Source organism: Malaclemys terrapin, chromosome 6 (assembly GCF_027887155.1).
Source record: "Malaclemys terrapin pileata isolate rMalTer1 chromosome 6, rMalTer1.hap1, whole genome shotgun sequence".
Taxonomy (NCBI): domain Eukaryota; kingdom Metazoa; phylum Chordata; order Testudines; family Emydidae; genus Malaclemys; species Malaclemys terrapin.
Genome location: NC_071510.1, coordinates 120,841,859 through 120,864,645, shown reverse-complemented (window position 1 = coordinate 120,864,645; position 22,787 = coordinate 120,841,859). Strand labels below are relative to the sequence as shown.

The 22,787-nt window shown below is 41.3% G+C and overlaps 1 protein-coding gene across 5 annotated transcripts in view; it reads left to right on the top strand.

Moving 5' to 3' along the window:
* KATNAL2 (katanin catalytic subunit A1 like 2) overlaps positions 1–18,372 on the top strand; it is a 50,405-nt gene extending 32,033 nt beyond the window's left edge. For all 5 annotated transcript variants that reach the window (XM_054031309.1, XM_054031306.1, XM_054031308.1 and 2 more), the window contains exons 13-16: positions 683–793; positions 15,544–15,706; positions 17,498–17,600; positions 17,963–18,372. In XM_054031309.1, coding sequence (XP_053887284.1) covers positions 683–793; positions 15,544–15,706; positions 17,498–17,600; positions 17,963–18,102 — 517 coding nt within the window. In that variant the 3' untranslated portion in view covers positions 18,103–18,372. The remainder of the gene's footprint in view (positions 1–682; positions 794–15,543; positions 15,707–17,497; positions 17,601–17,962) is intronic.
* Positions 18,373–22,787: the final 4,415 nt, after the last annotated feature.

Genomic DNA, 22,787 nt, shown 5'->3' with positions numbered 1-22,787 from the left:
CACTTATGCACTTGCTAAAATATTTTACTGTATTGAGGTCAGAGTTCTTAGCACATTGCAGGAGCAAGCCCTTAAACCTCATCTTTTCTTAGGTGGGATTCCTAACCCTCCATCTCAAAGAAAGAAGAATGTGTTTGGCTTTTACTGTTTCAGTTCTTCACGGTCTGTTTTCTCGGGAGCAAACAAAAAAGACATGAAGTGTACTAAATTCCGTAGTAAATATGTCTTTCTGTGCCAATTTAAATTCTCTCACAAACTCTTTCTCTTTACACTAGTTGCACTGAATACATCGACAATGTTAGTATGTTAACTGCAACCTTTACTTCTCTATAAATTCTCCTACATAATGCTAACCCAAGGCTTAGCAACATTTCCCTCTAAATACCAACTCTGGTATTTACTCGTTTTTTTGTACTAATCTTTATGCAAAGATAAAACAAAATATATATTTTCTTTTACTCCATTAATAGTGGATTTACTCCAAGCTAATGCACTGAAGTGAGCACATTTAAGTAATCATCAGGAAGCTTGACTTAATGCTTGGATGTTAGCTAAGGGTACTTAATCATGCTTTGAATTGGGACAAAACTGTGACTAGGGGTCAGCTGCTCTGAATGACAGTCTAAATAAAGGTGATTGCATTAAAGCACTGAGCAAACAACATTTCTCTGAATCTTGGTAGTGGTGAACACGAAGGAAGTCGGCGGATGAAAACAGAATTATTGGTGCAGATGGATGGCTTGGCCCGATCTGATGATCTTGTATTTGTTTTAGCAGCTTCCAATCTGCCATGGTAAGAGATCCAGAGAGTACATTTTGAATACATTTGCATGAGCCTCTAAGCACAGATAAAGATTTTATTTAGACTCTTGCAGAAAAAGCCTTGATATTTGGTTAAAGCATTTAAAGATTAATTTGGAGCTTTCACTTTTAAATTCTACAATTCTTGCTATTTGTGCCACATGAGAATAATCCATAATCAAGTCGACATATGCTGGTGTGACCAGCTGCTAATATTTAAAATGGAGTATTTGACTTTATACCCAAGTTATTTACTATGTTTAAGCTAAGAAGGGCTTCGGCATAGAACTGTAAGGTGCTTAAAACATCCAGTGCTTAGAAAGATACTCTATAAATAGGTTGGATTTTATTGGTATTAATACGTGACTTTTAAAAGTTGGGGGATAAAACCCTTCAGTTTCTTTAATTTCATTTAGCTCTAGAAGAATAAATGGTCTGTTAATGGAAAATACAATATAGCATCATTGAGTGTCTCTCATACAAACTGTATCCTCAAATATCTAGAGTTCAGAAAGAATAGCAGAGGGAGAGAATAAATTAAATGCTATGAAGCTAGAAGATCCTTTCCTTCAGAAAAACCTGTGGGATGAGGGTAGACGGTAGGAAACTCCGTAAGATGGATATTTTAGAAACCATCCATGCAGCTGGGAAAGCCCTTGTGGGGCATCGAGTAGGGTTCTGCAAGGAAGAGATGGATGGAGGTAGGAAATAGCTAAGGGGGGTGCTGCTTTCCCCTAGCAGCATGACCTCAGCAGGGGAAATGTGATGCCATTTAAGTCCCCTGCAGTTGTGAAGTAGCAGCCAATGCAGGAGTGTGTCTATCTGTGTTCTTATATTGTGCCCATCACCATAGCATCTATAGTCTAGGAAGCAGCATCCATTCCTAACGGGATACATTCAGGACAAGCTGGGGAACAGTGCCACAGAAAGGGGCTGATTCCTAACTCCATACATCTTCCTGCACCCAGCCATCATGATCCCAATTCCTGTGGTGCACCTATATAAGGTCTCTTTTGTAAATTCCCAGTGAACACATGGGGAAAATGGAAGCAGAGGTAGTATTTTCCCCACTCCTATGCCCCCAATGCATTTAGCCTGAATTGGGTTGCTTCAGATCATATAAGCAGAAGAGGACCGATCTGGCCTCAGCCAAAGAGAAAGATGATGTATAGTTGAAGTGTTCTGATTCCACTCCGCACACGTACAAACCAGTTCAGTACAATATTTTTCTTGTGAATACCAATATAGTTTTCCTGCAGTAGTTACACTGCATTTGATGAACTATCTGTATTGCTTTATATGCCAAGTCTAATGATAGAAGAGGATGCAGGGAGAAAGCTGTTGTAGCCATGCACTAGAATAGTGGTTCTCAAATTGTGGTCTGTGAAGCACTTGCTGGAAGTTTGCAGAGAGCTGGCAGATCACATGGTGTTGGTTCCTTCTTTATTTCTTACTACTAAAATGAATTTAAAAGATGGCAAATATATTGAATACTTCCCTAGCATTACTTTCCTCTTTGAGCAAGTGCTGTAGTTGATATGTGATCATGAATTGAAGGAGAGGTGGTCCACATGGGGTCAGGAATAAAAGGGAAGGTCAAGACCATCTGTATTAAACTATGGTGCACAGTATGAAAAAGTTGAGGACCCCTTAGCCAAACAAAAAACTTCTGTTTCTACTCAACAGATGTTCACAAAAAAGTATCGTATTAATAAATGACTCTTCCGTTTTACATAATAGTGGCAGCGTACAGAATCTGACTGACAAGAACATCCATTTCTGTAGCACTTACTTAGCTATGCATTGTGACAACCACATAATGATGCCATCTGAAAGTGGCTCAAGATGAGGGAGGGCTCCACATCCACAAGAACCACATGTTTTGTTGCTGGGTTTTTTATTTTGATTGGTGGTTCTCTGGCTGATTTTCACAAGGACACCCTAGGGGCATTTGTTGGAAGAGCCTCATTCTGTGACTGGAGATCCTTGGTCTACGACTGGTGAGTTGTCATTTATATTGCAGCATTTAGTTTGTCTGAACAATTGCAGTCAGTGTATCCACAACAGCTTTCATTCAAATGTATGTGAAAAAGCCTTTAATTACAATGCATAATTTAATACACATGTACAAATCTGTGTGTTACATCATCTCGATCATAACTTTCCAAGAGGCTATAAAATGGGTCTTCACTAATACTTTATTCCCCACCAGAGTTGGAACTAATTGATCCTTTTGTAGGCACTTACATCAAAAAGGCCAAGGACAGAGTGGATATAGAGAATGAACTCCCCTCTTAACCTATAAGTGGTTTCTCCAAGTCAGGATTGAAGCAGGTAGAGTTTTCAAATGCACCTAAATTTCTTAGGTGCCTGACCAGTTTTCAGAAGTGACATAGGCATTTAGAAGCTTAAATCTGATTGAAACTCAGTGGGACTTAGGAATTTAAGAGCCCTTAGGTGCTCTTAAAGATTTTATCCTGCATGTTTTACCTGTTGTGGGATAAGTAGACAACTTCAATCTCATAACAACACCTTTTGTGAGCATTAAATCAACAATAAAAAATGAACACATCAATTAACATAAAGGTCTCTGCATTCTCCTTTCATCCTTATATATAGTGGTTGGTGATTCTGTGGTTATGTGCACAATGAAAATAAAAATCAAAGCCATCATCTGCCTTTTATGCATTTAATTGCAATACTTATTATGGCACATTCTGTGCTGACTTACTATTTGGGCAATCCTGTAGATTTAAATCAGTGCAGAATCTGGCCTGTTTTGTATTACAATATATACAAGAAAAATAGATCAGAATAGGATTAATTCCATTCTAAAACCACTAATATCCAATTGTTTAACAAAATACTTCAACATAAGTAGCTATTGCACATGCAAATAATTATCTGTTGAGGTGAACGGTGAATATATTAATAACCCACTTCTCCTGATGTGGTTCATTGGTAATGTACTATAAAAATGGTAATTTATTACAGCATCATTACCCTTTAAAAAGAGAGGCTTTGAACAATGCATAGTTCCTTTTCATGCTCAATTGCTGAAGTAGTCCTTGAGGTAGCTAAGCTTCATGCAGCAGTACAATATTAAAGGGTGTTCAGTCTCTTTAGAAAAGTCAAGTCTTCATGCCCATGCACACTAGTGCAAAGGGAGAATTTGGGACTGTCAGAAGCCGTTGTGACATTGCACTCCATATGTTTTATGGAAATATGCGTATGAGTGTGAATATGATGTAACTGGAATATGCTTTATGCAAAATGCCTCTTGTAAGGTATCATAACAAAGGTTATAAACTACTGAATATATTCCTCCTATTTGTATGCATGTATCATTCTTGTATCTGAAGCTAGAAATATGAAGTATAACTCTGAGGTCCTATTGTAATTATGCAAAATGTGGGCCATTAATGGTGGTTTAGAATCTTGATGGCTCCCATTGACTAGGACAAATGGTTGTAAATGGTTTATTTACTTGCAAGCTTTCCTGTGTAGGTGTGGGCCAACCCAGGAAAAATGGAGACTAGGGGTCTTACAGTGACCATGTCACATGATATTGGAATCCATCTTAATCCTTGTACTTTTCCATTGATGAGGCAGGGGTGGGGACAAGCACAGACAAAAGCTTCCCACTTTGTGCCAAAGCCATAAAAGGGGGTAGGGCAGGACAAAGGGGGGGCTGCCAGTTATGAGCAAACCACTGCTTACCACCTGAGATGTCTGCTGGATCTAACAAAGACTGGACTGGGGAAAGGATTAGGTCCAGACTAGGAAGGAGTCTAGTCTGTTAAAGAAGCTTTTTGGAACATCTTTGAGGGTGAAATATTACCTGTAATCAGTTTCTTAATGTATTAGGCTTAGACTTGCGTGTTTTTGTTTTATTTTGCTTTGTGACTTACTTTGTTCTGGCTGTTATTACTTGAAACCATTTAAATCCTACTTTTTATACTTAATAAAATCACGTTTGTTTATTAATAAGCCCAGAGTAAGTGATTTAATACCTGGGGGAGCAAACAGCTGTGCATATCTCTCTATCAGTGTTATAGAGAGCGAACAATTATGAATTTACCCTGTATAAGCTTTATACAGAGTAAAACAGATTTATTTAGGGTTTGTATCCCATTGGGGTCTGGGTGCTGGAGACAGATAACCTGCTGAGCTGTTTTTAGTTAAGTCTGCAGCTTCAGGAGCGTGGCCCAGACCCTGGGTCTGTGCTGCAGCAGGCTAGTGTGTCTGGCTCAACAAGGCAGGGTTCTGGAGTCCCAAGCTGGCAGGTAAAACGGGCTCAGAGGTAATTTTAGCACATTAGGTGACAGTTCCAAGGTGATCTCTGTGGCCGAACCCGTAACAACTGTAAGATGGAGTCTAGAGATAGCAGGATGCCTGAGGATCTGGACCTTACAGGCCTCCGTTGAGGCAACCATGAGGCTGACCTCTCAGTGTGTTTTCTAGATAAAAAGATCATCATATGCGTCTGATCTTTGTATGTGATTTATAATCTCGTTATGGGAATAGTTGTGCTACAGTGACAATACAGTTTTGACTATTTCAGCATTTAATTTTGGATCACTTCACAATCCAGATATGCTGCAAAGTTTGCACAAATTAAAAACGTAAAATTCAAAATTGCACATTTTGAATCTAAAATTAATTTACATTCAAAGTGGATTTAGAAACTTGGAATTTTGAAATACTTGAATTTTTCAGTGTGTGTATATGTATGTGTGTATATGTATATATATAAAAGACTACAGGCATTTTCATCTGAAATGGTCCTAATTTCAAGCAGAAACCCCTGAAATTTCAAGAAATTACACAGTATTCTAAAAGATTAAATAAAATACCAAGACATTTTTAATGGGACTACTTGTGTGTCAAATAACTCATGCATAGATGTTTGGAGGACTGGGACATAAATAAGGATTTTAAAAGTCTGTGTGAAATCTGGTTCCACTGAAGTCAGTGGCAAAGTTCTCACTGACTTCACTGGGGTCAGGATTTCACCCTCTAACTTTAGGCACCCAGGACCAGATTTTAAAAAAATCTCAGCACCCAGCAGTTGCCAACGAGACCCTTTGCAGCCAGGTCTGCAAAAGCACTCAGCAATCGGAGGACTGAAATCTTGTGAGAACATGGCAACTTATTTTGGGAGCTGATGTTTTCTCAGAATCTGTCCCCCAGTTTTGAAAGTCTTGCCTTTGAAATTTTAGAATTTCATTTCAGAATTTTTAAACACCTTTTTAATTAAAAAATTAAATTAAAAAACTAAAGTTTAATTTTAATTTTTAAATTGGTCAGATTTTGCCCTCCATTACACCCAAGCTTCCTGGGTATAATCTCATTGGCTTGTGTGGGTACAAATGAGGGAAGAACTGGGCCTAGAGCACTAGATGGAGACTTCTGTAAATATGAATAAATAAATTTAATTTAGAAACCTTTTTTAAGTGGATAAAACCCAATTGAAATCAGTGTACCTGCTCACACCAGCACTGTGTATACTAGTCTTTTCTTATTTTTCTTAAATACTTGTTGGGCTATGTTCAGTCCTAATGTAAGACCACTGACTTCAGTTGAGTTAGGCTTACTAATATCAGAGCTGAATTTATATATGAATAGTTTTGCATGTGAATTGGGCTTTTGGCCCTAGGAGGTAGTGGAGTGTAGAAGGGAGATGGAGTGGAAAGAATGTGAACAAAGTAGTAGAACAGGGCAAACAGGAGGTGGTATATTTGGGAAGGAATTGGAGCATTGTTCTTACTCATTTTCATTGGATTCATATTTATTTTTATACATTGAGGGGGAAGGTTTGTGGAACCAGGAATGGCCGAGTACTAATCCGTGATCATATTGACTCCTTCTGTAACTTTGGGAAGTCACTCAGCACATCTCTGTGCTCCCTTTCCTTCCCTGCCCTCCCAACAAATCTATACATTTGGGAATAATACTAGCCACATCACGTGTTAAGCAGGTGATGCTGCACACATACACATGGTAAACTAGTTGAGGTGTGGAGAAGGCCTTGAAGAGTTAAAGCATTATATAAGTGTGAAGTATTATTCATTAGCTCTTGTATGCCTGTTGATTTCCCTTAGTTATGTAATTGAAGAATGTATTACCCAGCAGTGCATTTAGTGAGTTGTATTTATTTCCCGTATTTGACCCTACATATATTTGTTGGTGGTGAAGAAGGCTGATGACAATGATTTGTACTTCTGTAGTGCGATTTGGTCAGCGGTTGATCACAAAGGTGAGTAAAATGGCTTAGCAAGAGGGGGTTACCTTTATCCCCCATTTTACAGCTGGAGGTGACTGAAGCACAGAAAGATTGTTACTTTCCCAAGGTCATGCAGAGTCATTTGCAGCGTTAGGAGGCGAAGCTAGGTTTCCTGAGTCACCGCCCCATGCTCCTCCTACTAGACCACGGTCGTCTCTCCTGAGGAGAGTTGTTTAATTCAGCAGCAGCTCTTCCCTTTGGGACAGTATCCTGAGCACTTGTCCTAATTTGCTCTTGGGATTTGTAGTGCAGGAGATACCTGGCTAATGCCACGTTACACTGTGTGTCTCAAAAAAAAAAAAAAAAAAATAGGATACAGCCCTAAGTGTTATTTTAAATATTTTTTATGCCTCATTTTTTCAGCCTTGTACTGAACTAGATTTTAAAAGATTTGTTTATCTTGGATGGTTGTTGATCCGATGAAAAATTAATACCAAGATGCTTTTAGTTGACTGGAAAAGAAGTGAAAACACTGCAATGTAGATAAGAGTGCATAAAGCGCTTTATTTGTTAGAAAGCTTATTGATCTTTCCATTCCATTCAACAATCCCCTCCTTGCTGCCCAGCCTGGCTTCCTGTTACTCATCACAAAGCAGTGTGGTTTATTGACAAGTTACTTGTTGAAATGATTAAACATAATTAAATAAAATAAAGGCCTTGTTAACTAAAAGATAAAGTGATCCTTAACTATGCTGTTTTCCTAACTCATTGATTAGTTTAATTTACTAGCATAGAATAGGATCATTTGCCCTTTCCTTCCCACCCAGGCAATGGTCAAAATGTAGGTGCGGGGACATAGCATTGATTAACAAACCGTTCTGAGGGAAGAAGCCAAAGTACTAATGGTACATTGAGAAGTATTTTCTCTTCCATAAGTGTGCTGACAAAGATGGGGTCAAGGACAGCTAGACCACAGAATCTAAGTCAGGCCCGGAATTGCCCTCTGCTAATAAGGTCCTTGCCTTCGGTAGATTGCAGGGCCCTAAGCTCCTTTCTGCTGTGAGAGATAGGTCATAGACTCCTAGACTATCAGGGTTGGAAGGGACCTCAGGAGGTATCTAGTTCAACCCCCTGCTCAAAGTAGGACCAATCCCCAACTAAATCATCCCAGCCAGGGCTTTGTCAAGCCTGACCTTAAAAACCTCTAAGGAAGGAGATTCCACCAACTCCCTATGTAACCCATGGATGGAAGCAAATAAAAGTAAAACCAGGTAGAAAAGACCCCACAGTAGCAGATATGGGTGTGCAACACCAACAAAGCAGGTACTGTCTCTCCCCAGAAACACCTCAAGCCAGTTGTGCATGGTCAGGACTTCACAGCCCTGGAGCTGTGTTTCGGAAGGTTGGAGAACCCTTACTCTTTGTTGCATTCCCTTCCCAAAACAGTGGGGATACTACCAGCAAGCGCAGTAGGAGCTAGTACTCCACAGAGCACTGCTTTTGCGACATTACTATTATTAACCAAGCACCATATCCTCCTGTAGGGGGAAAAAAAACTATGGGCAGAGGATTCTGTGTTCCCCTCAAGTAGTCCCCAGCTAGTGCTCTCCTCAATAAGAAGTGTTATATGTATTTAGATGGAATAAAGGGCCCAAAGAGTCAAAGGTGTTAACACAACTCCAACTGTCCAAGTTTAAACAGTTGTATAACAAGATTCGGGGGGAGGGTTGGTATACAGAGACCTTAGCTTGCAACCACAGCATTAAAAATCCTTGTAAACCTTTTGTTAAAGACTCAATACACAAGATTAGAGATACAGAAAAGGAAAAACAGTTGAAGTACTTAAAATGTAAAGGATTGTCAGGCTTTCATTTTAAAAACATCTCTGGTGCCTTTTAGCTGAAGAGAATTTGTAGAAGGAAACCAGGGTGTTTACCAGTCTTTTAGATGGTCATAACTGTGCTGTTTGGGGAAGAGATAAGAATTTTGTTCAGAGGGGCTAGAGCAGTTGTTAAATCATGGTCCCGTTTCCTAGAAGGCAAAAAAGACACAGGCAGAAGAAGAAAGAAAAGAACCGTGAAGATAGAAAATGCAGCTTCTGTCTCTGGTGTTGATTCTCATTTGCAAACTCACTGCTGAGAAACACAGGCACAGTGCACAGTCTGATCAGCCACTCTGAGACCTGGCAAACTTGTAGCAGCATCAGGTTGTTTAAGGCATTGCATTTAGCCTCCCTTTTCTGGTCACAGGCTTACAGCAGTGTTGCAAAATACGCAGTTTTGCCAGCTAAGCCAGACTCTTATTAGAGATCAGGAACAAGGCAAGTGATAAGAAGGAAGAGAACACACATGGAGAGGGATGTGACAGACTCTCACATCCCCCGTGGTAGTTGGGATTTAGCCAGAGGATGCAGAGGTTGCAGTGTCATTTGGTGCCCGCTCTCTGGCCCGGTCTGATCAGGACATCTCTCAGATTAGGACGATGAAGGCCTGGGGTCCTAGGAGGTGGTGGTAGCAGCAGTGGTGGTGAAGCTTGCTCCTTTTCCATCTTTCAGTCAACCAGCAACACAGCCAGCCTTTCCCCTCAAAATCTATTTCTGAGGACCTGAAAAGGGGAGTGATGGGCAGAATAGCCCATCCCCTCATTATTTAGTCCATCAAGTAGGCCTAATTTCTAACACACCAGTTTTGGTCCATTGATTTCTGGTCCCATAAGTCTCTTGTTTACCAGGCATGATCTTAACATAATCCTTATATCAGTACGACTTTTTGTTTGAACTGTCTCTCTTCTGCGTCTTTTCCCATCAAAATTTATCATTGGTTATTGTGACACTTCATAAGCTTTCTTACATGTGGAGTTACAATTTTTTGCTCAGAATTATTACAAGGGAAATACAAACACAGCTTCCAAACTTAGTAGATCCCCAAGGGTTTTCAGGGAATTTGGCTGCCCCTTGGCTGCAAGACCAATGATTTAGAATATCTGCCTTGACATGAGAAGGGTAGGTGACATTTTTCACATCTGTAAAGGAGGGAACACATAGAGTTCTGAGGCCATGTGGGTGTTTGCCTAGTGTTTTATAGTTTGATTCTAAGAGTCTGGATAAGTTACGAGACATCCATTCAGCCCCTGCAAAGTCACTTTAGGGTTTTCTCTTTGTTATCCTTAAATCTTGTTGTCAAGTATGGGAATATCACTCAGCCTAGTTGGAAATGCTGTGGCTAGATGTTCTGCTGCCAGCCAACTGTTCTGCACAGACTGTGGGACATATTTTGAGACTCTATGGGTGTGGCTTCACTGCAGAAGTAACTGGTGATCAGCAACCTGGTCCGAACACCAGGTTAGTCTAGCCCAGGTGAGACCAACATGCCTGAGTTACTGTGCCCTTCTTGGTGCTGCAACCCCTGCCCTCAATGTGTGTCGTTAGGACATCTGGGGGCGTATCCCATGGTTCTTTGTGCTGCAGTAAGCTGAGGTGCTTTACGATTCTTTCCCAGTGAATTGTGGGAGAATTCAGAACTTGTCTTTTCTTTGGGACACACAGGGGAAATTATAGGACTATCAGCAGTCCAGAGGTTTGGCCTGCATCCTCACTGCAAAGTGGGCACATCAAAGGTTATGTCTGAACATCACCCCCTTGAGATGAATGCAGGCACCTCACTGACCTCAGACATCATTCCCTAGGCAACAGTAGGCCCCTGGTCTGGCTCTGGGGCTGGCCCTCTGGCTGGCTGTCATAGCAATTCCACCCCACCCAGGGGACATAACACAGTCCAAACACAAAGGAAGATAGCTCTTCTTTGAGGGATGGTCCCTATGTGGATTTCAAACATGGAGGCGTATGCCAGCGTGTCTGATCTCAGAGGGCTCAGGCTGGCAGTGCTCTTAAGCTGTTTTCCAGGACCTAACCCCCTGCCCTGGGCTGGGAGCTCTCCCTCTGCCTCTTTCAGACTGCCTCCCCCACTGGCCTGAGTTCCTCCCTTTTAAGAGCCCGCCCCCAGGCCTGACAAGTTGCACAGGTGCAGCAGGGGTTGGGGCTGATTGTGACCACAGGAGCTCTTTAACCTCTGGTTGACTGGGACAGGGATATCTGCCCCACCACAAGATGTTACCAGTCCAAAGTGAAAGTGACAATCGGGCTTTAGCCTGCTAGCATGGGTAAAAGAACCTCACACAGCTTGAGAGGTTTTCCCATGTGGAGAGGGGTTAGGAGCAACACCCAAATAAGAACCTGAGTTAATTCTGCAGTGAAGACTTATCCTAAATGCGGGCTTGGACGCTAGACATGTACTTGAGAACCTAGATGTAGCCAAGCTAAAGGACTGTCCTTGCAGGTGAAGGGGCAGATCGGCAGCTGGTGTAAATTGTATTCAGTAGGGCTATCATAACTTACACCAGCTGAGGATCTGCACCAACAGGATTTCTAGCATCCACAGCTCTGCTTTCTCAGGCCAAATGTGGACAGTTGACTTTCCAAAACAAAGTCACAACATGAGAAAGCACCCGGCTGAGGGGGCATCCCTGCATGACATGTGGCTCCTTTCTTTGTTTCTTAAACATTTCTCAGATAAACTCAGCTTGAGGTCGGTGACGTAAACCCCTTATATTGGGAAGTAGGACATGTCAGAATAAGAGAGAATTAAATGCGAGTTTGCTTAGACATCCATTTTGAATTCCTACCCAAGTACGTCCCTTGTGAGGCGATGTATTGGTATGGGGGGTGGGGGGAACACAAGATTTCTCTTTCTGCTTTGGTATCTGTTCCAAAAAAGTCCTTGTGGTGGGTGAAATTCACCCGAGCAAAAGAAATATGCAAGGCCTAGGAACCACTTAAGGCCTAGTTATTTGTTGGCTCGCTATTGCAGTCATATACAATAAACATAACTCAAACTGGCGACAAGTATCAATAAAAATATGCATTGATTTTAAAGTTCTCTTATTTATTTATCAGTCCTCGAGTAGAGTGTATTTAAATGAATTTTCCAGTTCTTCTTTAAGATCTGAATTGACTGGGTATTTGTTTTAAATCTGTACTTCCTCAGTCTTTGCCTGCAATCACATCTCGTGAACCTGATAAGTTCTTTCTAAGGTGCTGCGTACTACTGCTCCCAGTGACTTCAGTGGGAGCTGCCGGGTGCTAAGTATTTTTGAACATTCACTTGGTAAAGCACTTAAATGTGTACGTAGGGGCTTAATGTAGGCCCCCGTTTAAAAAAATTTAGGACTGTTAATTAATGGCAGTTAACTCACGCAATTAACTCAAAAAAATTAATCACAATTTTAAAAAATTGCGATTAATCGTAGTTTTAATCTCACTGTTAAACAATAGAATACCAATTGAAATTTATTCAATATGTTTGGATATATTTCTACATTTTCAAATATATTGATTTCAATTACAACACAGAATACAAAGTGTACAGTGCTCACTTTATATTATTTTTGATTACAAATATTGGCACAGTAAAAATGATAAACCAAAGAAATAGTATTTTTCAGTTCACCTCATACAAGTACTGTAGTGCATCTCTGTTGTGAAAGTGCAATTTACAAATGTAGATTTTGTTTGTTTTGTTTTTAACTGCAGTTATGTAACAATGTTAAACTTTAGTGCCTACAAGTCCACTCAGTCTTACTTCTTGTTCCACCAATCGCTCAGAGAAACAAGTTTGTTCACATTTATGGGACATAATGCTGCCCGCTTCTTATTTACTATGTCACCTGAAAGGGAGAACAGGTGTTCACATGGCACTTTTGTAGCTGGCATTGCAAGGTATTTACGTGCCAGATATGCCCTTTCATGCTTTGGCCACCATTCCAGAGGACATGCTTCCATGCTGATGACACTCGTTTAAAAAAAATAGTGTGTTTAATTAAATTTGGGACTGAACTCCTTGGGGGAGAATTGTATATCTTCTGCTCTGTTTTACCCGCATTCTGCCATATATTCATGTTATAGCAGTCTCGGATGATGACCCAGCACAAGTTGTTCATTTTAAGAACACTCACTGCAGATTTGACGAATGCAAAAAAGGTACCAATGTGAGATTTCAAAAGATAGCTACAGCACTCGAAGCTGAACTGGCTTCCAAAATCTGAGAGGGATGAGCATGCTTTCAGAACCCGAACCACCAAAAAAGAAAATCAACTGTCTGCTTGTGGCATCTGACTCAGATGATGAAAATGAATATGTGTTGGTCCACACTGCTTTGGATGGTTATCGAGCAGAACCCATTATCAACATGGACGCATGTCCTCTGGGACAGTGGTCGAAACATGAAGGGACATATGAATCTTTACCGCATCTGGCACCTAAATATCTTGCAACGCCAACTACAGCAGTGCCATGTGAACGCCTGTTCTCACTTTCAGGTGATCTTATAAATAAGAAGCAGGCAGCATTATCTCCTGCAAATGTAAACAAACTTGTTTGTCTGAGCGATTGGCTAAACAAGAAGTAGGAATGAGAGGACTGGTAGGCTCTAAAGTTTTACATTGTTTAATTTTTGAATACTTTTTTTTGTACATAATTCTACACTCGTAAGTTCAACTTTCATGATCTAGAGATTGCACTACAGTACTTGTATGAGGTGAACTAAAATACCTTTATTTTTACAGTGGAAATATTTATAATAAAAAATAAATATGAAATGAGCACTGTATGCTTTGTATTCTGTGTTGTAATTGAAATCAATATATTTGAAAATGTAGAAAACATCCAAAAATATTTAAATAAATGGTATTCTATTTTTGTTTAACAGCACGATTAATCGCGATTAATTTGTTTAATTGCTTGACAGCCCTTAAAATATTATGTATCAGTGGGAAATGCTATTTATTAAACAAATTACATGAACAATCTCCAATAGTGACGGAAGTAGGATTCACTGTTAGGTCAAAAGTTTGTTGTAGATAAGCATTTCCAGCTCACAGTAACTTCACTGGGTGTTTTCCATACATAGTACCATAGCCATCAGTGCAAAATTCCACAGCATCCCATTTACACTGCTAGCCAAGGACCAAAATCTGCTATTAGCATGAATGTGTTAATCTTGCATGTGGTGAAGGGACCCTGGTTCCATTGAAGTCAATGGCAAGATTCCTATTGACTTCCATGGGGCAGGATTTCACCGTAGGGGTCAGAAAGGGAAGAGCAAACGCATGGTGCTTTGTTTAATCCCTGCCTACTATCCCAAATTCCACCAACATCCTGGAATAGCTTGCTGTCTCTGCTAAAATGATAAGCATGAAATAGTTACTGGTGTGGTGGTACAGGTTGCTATAATTAGGGTTCAGGGTCAGGAATGTGCAGTTATTCACAGTGCTTTTCTAACACTCAGCCTGTCTGAACAAGGGACCTCTAAGTCAATTTCACATTTAAAAGGTTTTCGTTGCAAGCATAAGGACTAGAAAATGTTTTAAAATGAACACTTGAATTCTACAGGAATGGAATACTCAGTAGAAGATTGGAGAACTTGTAGGTTTATTATATGCAAGTGACACCTGATTAACTGAGATGTGAATTGATTTTTATTTAGACGAGTTGTTTTTGTTAATACTTGTTAAGCTCAAATGCTTGAAAAACAATTAGGAGAAAAGAGGTCTTTTAAAATAGATTTACACCCACAGCCTTTGGATTAAGGGCTGAGAAAACCTCACATGCAGGATATATGAGACTTCCAAGGAATCCTCCAGAATAACCAGGGAAGACAAGACTTGACAGTATTGATATTTTGTAGGAAAAAAGAAGCAGAAAGAAAAAAAAATATTTTAAGGGTAAAAAACTCTTTCATGCCTTTTTTTATGCATCACATAGAAGCAAAAATACAAATATCAATTTTTGTCTTTGCAAATCATCTTTAATAATCTGACTACTAGTGTTTTCAGCACCTTGGCACCTTTCTCTTTCAACGGTTTGCCCATTCTTTGCAGCTTTTAATAAGAATGCTCGGCCCTGTGGGAATATTATTACTATTTATTTGTATTCCCATAGCACCTAGGAGTCCTGGTCATGAATCAGGACAGTTTTGTGCTAGGTGAAAACACATTTTAAAAAAAATGGCATGTGCCTCAAAGTGATTATCATCTAGTTTTGCACTTATTGCACCTTTCATTTGAAGATCTCTGAGCAATTAGTTAATCCTCACAACACGCCTCCGAGATGAGTTGCAGTGTCTCCATTTTACAAAATGGGGTCAACCAAGACACAGAGGTGAAGTGACCTGCTCAAGGCCAGACAGTGAACCAGTATCAGAGCCAAAAAAAGAACCTACAACTCTTGATTCCATATTCCAGGTCCCTAGATCATGACTCAGTAACCATACAGATAGAGTTAATTGGCAACAATGTGTGATGATGATGAATTACTATTTTATAACCAGGTTGAAAGGATCACCAGTAGCTTTGAAAATGCAAAGTGGCTTCCGGCAACAAGCAGCTTAGTTTTCAGAAGTCCAGCATCCGTACAAACACACAACCTTGCTGAGAAGACTTATCCCCGTTTTCTCTCTCTTTAGGGAATTAGATTATGCCATGTTGCGACGGCTGGAGAAGAGGATTTTGGTTGACCTTCCAAATAAAGAGGCCCGACAGGCTATGATTCAGCACTGGCTGCCCCCAGTGAGCAACAGTGGAGGAGTGGAGCTGAGAACGGAGCTGGAGTACAGCTTGCTGGGTCAGGTGAGAAGACAGCAAAGCGGGTGCAATTCACCAATGGCAACTCAGATTCCTGACGTTTTTCAGCGAGGGAATTGTGGGAATGTGATGAGCCTGATTCTGCTCTCATTGAAACAGGTGTGAACTATACATGCTACAAGTAGCATCTGTAAACATGGTAGCCGGGGGAAAGAGAATAAAGCTCAAGTTATGAAGGTGAATGACTGAATGTGGGTAAGATGGGAGGCTTAGGGAGTCTTCCTCCAAGGGGAGATCAATGAGAGCTGAAGGTATTGAACTTGTCTCACTAGGTGAAATCACCAGTTTTGCATGACTCAACTTGGAAGTCAAAGGTGTATTTTGATGCTGGTATTGGGTCAACTTTCACTGCTTCAGACATAAACACAGAAAAAACTTACAACTGTATACCTCCAGCCCTTTCTAACACCACAGTGGGGTCTTTCGGTTTATAGCAGAGATGAGCATGGTACAGCACTCTGCTGAGTGGGAAGAATTTGTCATGGACGCTAGTGCAGCATGAAAGAGCATCAATAAAGTGAAAAGGCTCACCAGGACATCAATCTCCAAGAGCTCAGATATTTTCCTTACAGAGCCTGAATTCAGGCTGTCGTCACCTATAACCTCTGCCGAGAGTAGCTCATACTTGCTCAGCTGACCATGGTTTAGTTCTGTTCATAGAGACATACAGAATAGTTCAGCTTCTATTTCAAAAACCATTTTGTCTATGAAATTGAAACCTAATTCTTAATCTTTAACAAATACAATGCACTAGAACTGCAACCATAAGGTTGTAGTACCAGCTGTTGATTCTTGTGAGCCTTTGGCCCTGTCCACACTGGACAGAACAGTGCTACCTGTGTTACAGCTAGTCCCGTTCTTATCTAAATGTGGCATGATTATCAGCTCAATCACTGGCTAGAACTAGACCTCATTATGTACAGCTTGGTACAAGCTATGCTATGCACTCAGGATGGTTGGGTTTTCATTTAAAGATGATTACACAGGGCCAGGATTTTTAAGTTAAAGGCAAGCATTTGCTCACACATATTTGTATATAGCCATTCATTTGTGCCTGGGCCAATTGGTTATTTGGGCACATGCTTTGCCATTTGAGTGCCTAGGGTGCACATAGATATCAGATTTGTGCTTTTACTATGTATGTGTGTGAAGTAGAGGTGCATTGAAGGAGGTGTGCGGTTGCGCATGCCTAAGGACTTGTCTTCACACAAACCGGCACCAAAACTGCTTTTATTTCACTCTTGTTATTTTTGTGTGTGGACACTCTTTATTTCGGATTAAGAGTGGCCTAGCTAAATGGAAACAGGATGTTCTTAACCCAAAATAAGAGTATCCACATTCAGACTTGCAAAACAGTTATTTGGGGCGCAGGTTTTTTTGCAGAGCAGCCCTAATGTTGAAAATCTGTCCCATTGGTGGTGTTTGTATCACAGTCGGGCCTAGAGGCCAATTGTACTAGGCACTGGACAGAAACATAGAGCCTAAACTAGAGCCCATTAAAGCCAGTGAAAAGACTCCCATTGACTTCAGAGGGCTTTGGGTCAGGTCCAGAATGAGTTTACAGTCAAAATAGGTAAGACAGAAAGGGTGGGAAACAGGCACAGAGAGAGGAACATTTTATTTTACCTGTAGAAAACAGTCCTTAAAAAAACAAATGCCTGATTTGCTAACACCTGCATAAAGCAACTCTGCATTCAAAGCAAGAATGAAGTAACATGAGAGTATGTACATCACGTTCAATGATTCGTAATCCTGTGAATTGTGATCTTGTATTAGGAGACAGAAGGATACTCTGGCTCTGACGTTAAACTGGTCTGCAAGGAAGCAGCTATGCGGCCAGTGAGGAAAATCTTCAGTGCTCTTGAAAATCATCAGCCAGGTACAATAGCTCTCATAGAGAAACCTATGTGACAAATGCTGATCTGTCATTGTAACACTAGGCATTATATATTCACGTACCAGTAGGTGGAGCTCTCTTGTTAGCTTAGAAAAGTTTTAAACTGTATGTTTGTAAAAACCTAATTAAGCCAACGTTTCCATAACTCAGGTCATCTGTTGAAGCTGTCAATCTCTGTGCACTGAATACAATAAGAGCCATGTTCTCTCCTGCTATATCCAATCTTCTGCTTAGTGTATTAACTGTTAATGCAACATACTTATGTACTGGCTTAAAAAGAGCATCTCTTAGCACTGATCTGCATCTCATTCACTTTCAGCATTTGGTCCATTTTCTCTCTCCAGGTAGCAGTAATTTACCCGAACTCCGGCTGGACACGGTCACAACAGCAGATTTCCTGGATGTGATCGCTCACACCAAGCCATCAGCCAAGAATTTAAGTCAGAAGTACATAGCCTGGCAGAGAGATTTTGAATCTGTTTGAAATCAGATACCCACTATCCAAAATGGCATCTGCGATTGGGGTTCAGCTACAGATAGAGGGAGTGAACGATGATGGAAAAGGAATTACTTTTTTTTTCCTTCAGAAAACTGAATAAGAGAATCTGTACTTCCAAATCTGCCAGGTGCATTTTTAATTTACCATGTTCAATGACAATTAGAAATTGTTGTTCTTCATGGAAAAGTAATGTCTACAGTGACTATGCAATGAAGATTCTAGCACTAATTTTATGCATAAAGCCTTATAAATTGATCAGTCTTGCACAATCTTTATTCATTGCAAATGATTTTCATTTCTTAGTGGAAGAGGAGCAAGAGTAGAAAGCTTATGTCAGGAATAGCAAGAAGTGCATCACAACCAGTCTGGCATTTACTAGCAAGGACCTGTGTGATATGCTTCATTGGCAAAGAGACTTTTTTTTTAATCCCCATCTGGGATTAAATTCAACATTTTATTATTGCCTGATAGTCATGGTCAACTTGGTGCAGTTTTGGTCCAGGCTATATTTTGTTCATGTATCGATGTCCTGATGTGTTTTATCCATCCCATTCAATTTGATTTTGGATTATTTTTTACCCAACTAGCACCAATGTCATTTGCTTTTAATAGGGTGCTGTAGTGCTCATCAGTATATTACTGTTGAGGAATCAGCGCCTAATTTAAATTATTATTACTTACTTATTAGCACATGTAGCTGAGCTCCAGTGAAACAGCATTTATTCTGTTCTTAATAGTTTTTCATCCTCCCTTTTCTTTCTTTTTTGCTGTTCATGAACTGCTAACTGGTATCTTTAGATGCCAGGCTTTTTTAGGTGTTTACCAAGATGGAAGATGCACATGCTGAAGTGGAATTGTAAGTGGATGACAGCTGAGGTGATGTATGGGGTTAGGAATATTTGTGAAGCTAGCGACACTTTTATAAGGAGGATGAAGAATTTTATGGTCTGTTACTATTATAACAGCGTTTAAAAGAGAACTGGATAAATTCATGGTGGTTAAGTCCATTAATGGCTATTAGCCAGGATGGGTAAGGAATGGTGTCCCTAGCCTCTGTTTGTCAGAGGATGGAGATGGATGGAAGGAGAGAGATCACTTGATCATTGCCTGTTGGTCCACTCCCTCTGGGGGACCTGGCATTGGCCACTGTCGGTAGACAGGATACTGGGCTAGATGTACCTTTGGTCTGACCCGGTACGGCCGTTCTTATGTACTTATTTATTAGATTTTCAGTTTAAAGCTTAATAAGGCATCCTAGGCAACTGAGGCAAAATTCTTTCATCACAGAGCTATACCTCTACCCTGATATAACGCGACCCGCTATAACATGAATTTGGATAAAGCAGTGCTCCGGGGGGTGGGGGGGACTGCGCACTCCGGCGGATCAAAGCAAGTTCAATATAACGCGGTTTCACCTAGAACGTGGTAAGATTTTTTTTTTTGGCTCCCGAGGACAGCGTTATATCGGCGTAGAGGTGTACTTTAAGGTGAGTGCAAAACTGGTTGGAAAACCGTTCCCAGGGAGTAATTATCAGTGGTTCACAGTCATGCTGGAAGGGCATAACGAGTGGGGTCCCGTGGGGATCAGCTCTGGGTCCGGTTCTGTTCAATATCTTCATCAATGATTTAGATAATAGTATAGAGCAGGGGTCAGCAACCTTTCAAAGAAGAGACTTTTCTGTTTTTGTCTTTGACCAAAATATTTTGAGAGCCGCATGACAGCAAAGCTACTTGTAGAGTTTGTCCTCTGAGTGGCAATAACATGATCAACTCTTCTTGAGGAGCTTGATCATTAACGTATCTGCAGAGTAAGGCAACCTGAGCGATGTTATCCACATCGCATGTCTCATCGCAGGCAATAGAAAAACCTGGGGCTGATCTAATGTCACTAATCTGCTGGCTACGTCTATGGATATCTTAATAGTTCTGTCCTTTACAGTCTTTGCAGATAATGGCATTTCTCTAATTTTCCTAAACTATTTCAGCTTTGTTTTTAAAATCGTTGAAGAGGTGCTCAGATGTTTTAATGAAACATTCTTTCACATATTCTCCATCTGTGAATGGCTTCCCTCGTTTGATTTCTTGAGCTGCCACAAAACTAGCAGTAGTGGTTCTGGGTGGTGCCTTCATCCATTTAGCAAACGTACATCTTGTTTGCTCTGCTTTATGTCAGAGATCCTCTACTGCTTTTTTCCTCACCTCACCAGCTGGATAGGTTTCAGCAAATGTCCAATATTTCTTTTCAAAATGTCTTTCTAGGTTTGATTTCTTATTGTTGGAAATGAGACAACGGGAGTCTGGCTGAACTCGCTATAAAAGCGCAAGACTCAGTCCAATCATTTTTAAATTCTTGAAGTTCGTCTTCTCTCTCTCTCTTTTTGGTTGTCATTTTTTTGATTGAAGGTATTTATCTGATCTATTTTATTTCTGACTTTAGACTTTTTCAAACTGTTGGACATCTGAATATACTAGTAAAGACAGCACAGACGCTTCCTTATCACAAGAAATTCCAAGAGTTTTAGTGGTAGACAACAGTTGCCTTGGTAATGAGCCATTTGAATATAGACAGGAGGGTGCTCCTGGGTGGGGCAGAGGATTGGGATGCAGGAGGGGGTGGGGGATCTGGGAGGGAGTTCTGAACTGGGGCAGGGGGTTGGGGTGCAGGAGGCGGTGCGAGGTGCAGGCTCTGGCCGGGAGGTGCTTACCACAGGCAGCTCCCAGGCCGGCGGCGGAGCAGGGCTCAGGCAGGCGCCTGCCTGCCTGCCCTGGCCCCATGCCGCTCCTGGAAACTGCTGGTACATGTCTGCGTGCCCCTGGTGGGGGGTAGGCAACTCCGCGCACTGCCCCCTCCCCCAGCATTGTCCTCACAGCTTCCATTGTCCGGTTCCTGGGCAATGGGCGCTGCGGGGGTGGTGCTTGTGGACGCGGGCAGCACAGGGAGACCCGCTGCCCCTCTCCCCCCAAGGGGTGGGCAGAGATGTGCCAGCAGCCAGCTGCTTCTGGGAGTGGTGTGGGGCCAGGGCAGGCAGGCAGCCTGCCCGAGCCCTGCTGCGCCACCAGCCAGGAGCTGCCTGTGGTAAGCGCCTCCTGGACAGAGCCTGCACTTGGCACCCCATCAAAAACGGCTGCCCCCAAGGTGGCAGCCAAAGACCCATATGCAGCTCTGGAGCCACAGGTTGCTGTCCCCTGGTATACAGAGTACACTGATAAAGTCTGTGGATGATACCAAGCTGGGAGGGGTTGCAAGTGCTTTGGAGGATAGGATTAAAATTCAAAATGTTCTGGACAAAGTGGAGAAATGGTCTGAAGTAAATAGGATGAAATTCAATAAGGACAAATGAAAAGTACTGCATTTCCAAAGGAACAATCAATTGCACACATACAAAATAGGAAATGACTGCCTGGGAAGAGGACTGCGGAAAGGTATCTGAGGGGTCAGAATGGACAACAAGCTAAATATGAGTCAACAGTATACCACTGTTGCAAAAAAAGCATACAACGTTCTGGGATTTGCACAGCCAAATGTGGTAGCTAATCAGGTCTTTGTATTGGAGTAGGGTATGAAATCCAAGATCTGAATATGGAGACCTTTCCTCCCATTCTGAAAATGGGAAAGTAACTTGGAGCTAAGTCACTGCCCTGTACCCTTTAAATGACTGCATTCCCTTTTAGGAACCATATATTTCTAATGAACTACCTCTTAAAGGTCTCAGTCCTTTTATATACCTCCTCTAATCCTCACTGCTTTACTAGCAGTAGATGCCCCTTCCCTTTTAATCTTTTCCAGATGTCCTCTTTTTGGGTCTCAGGTGTAGTTGCCCATATGTATAAATGTCCCATGATCTGCTACAAAGTACCCACACCTACTTCCCTCTCAGATGAACAACCCCTCCTTACTCCTGCCTCAATTACATTTTCAAAACACTCTTAGAAAATCTCCCAAGCACAGCATTTTCTTTCCTTCTGCTCACTCTTGTCTCTCCTCACACCAGCTCTACATTTGTGTCACACTTACATGGTACATAACATCCCTGAGCCTTCTGCTGGCTTATATTTGTCATAGATGCTATACAGGGATTGGTTGGCTGAGTGAATTTACTTAGCACTGTGTGTATTAGTTAGTTGGGTAAGGGAGACAGATCCTTTAAGTGGCCTAAGGAAGGGCTCCATTATCTTACATAGCCTTTGACTTTCACAGGATGCTGGGAAGAGGATGTGGGAAGTTAGGTTGGAGTCACTAAACTCAACCACATTTGCAAGAGTAACTTTAAGTCCTGCTGGGGAGGGATGGAGAAAGATTGTGCACTGTTTTTTTTTTTTTTAAAGCACTGGACATTCACTTATTGTTGCTTATTTGTATAGCAGTAAAAAGCAGAGAGTCCCGGGGCACCTTTCAGACTAAGATGTATTGGAGCATGAACTTTTGTGGGTGTATACCCACTTCGTCAGATGTATGTGACATGCATCAGATGAAGTGGGCATTCACCCACGAAAGCTTATGCTCCAATAAATCTGTTAGTCTTAAAGGTGCCCTAGGACACTCTGTTGCTTTTTACAGATCCAGACTAACCCAGCTACCCCTCTGATACTTGTATAGCAGTAGCACCTAGGAGCCCACTCATGGACCAGGATCCCATTGGGCTGGGCCTTGCCAAACACACATCAAACAG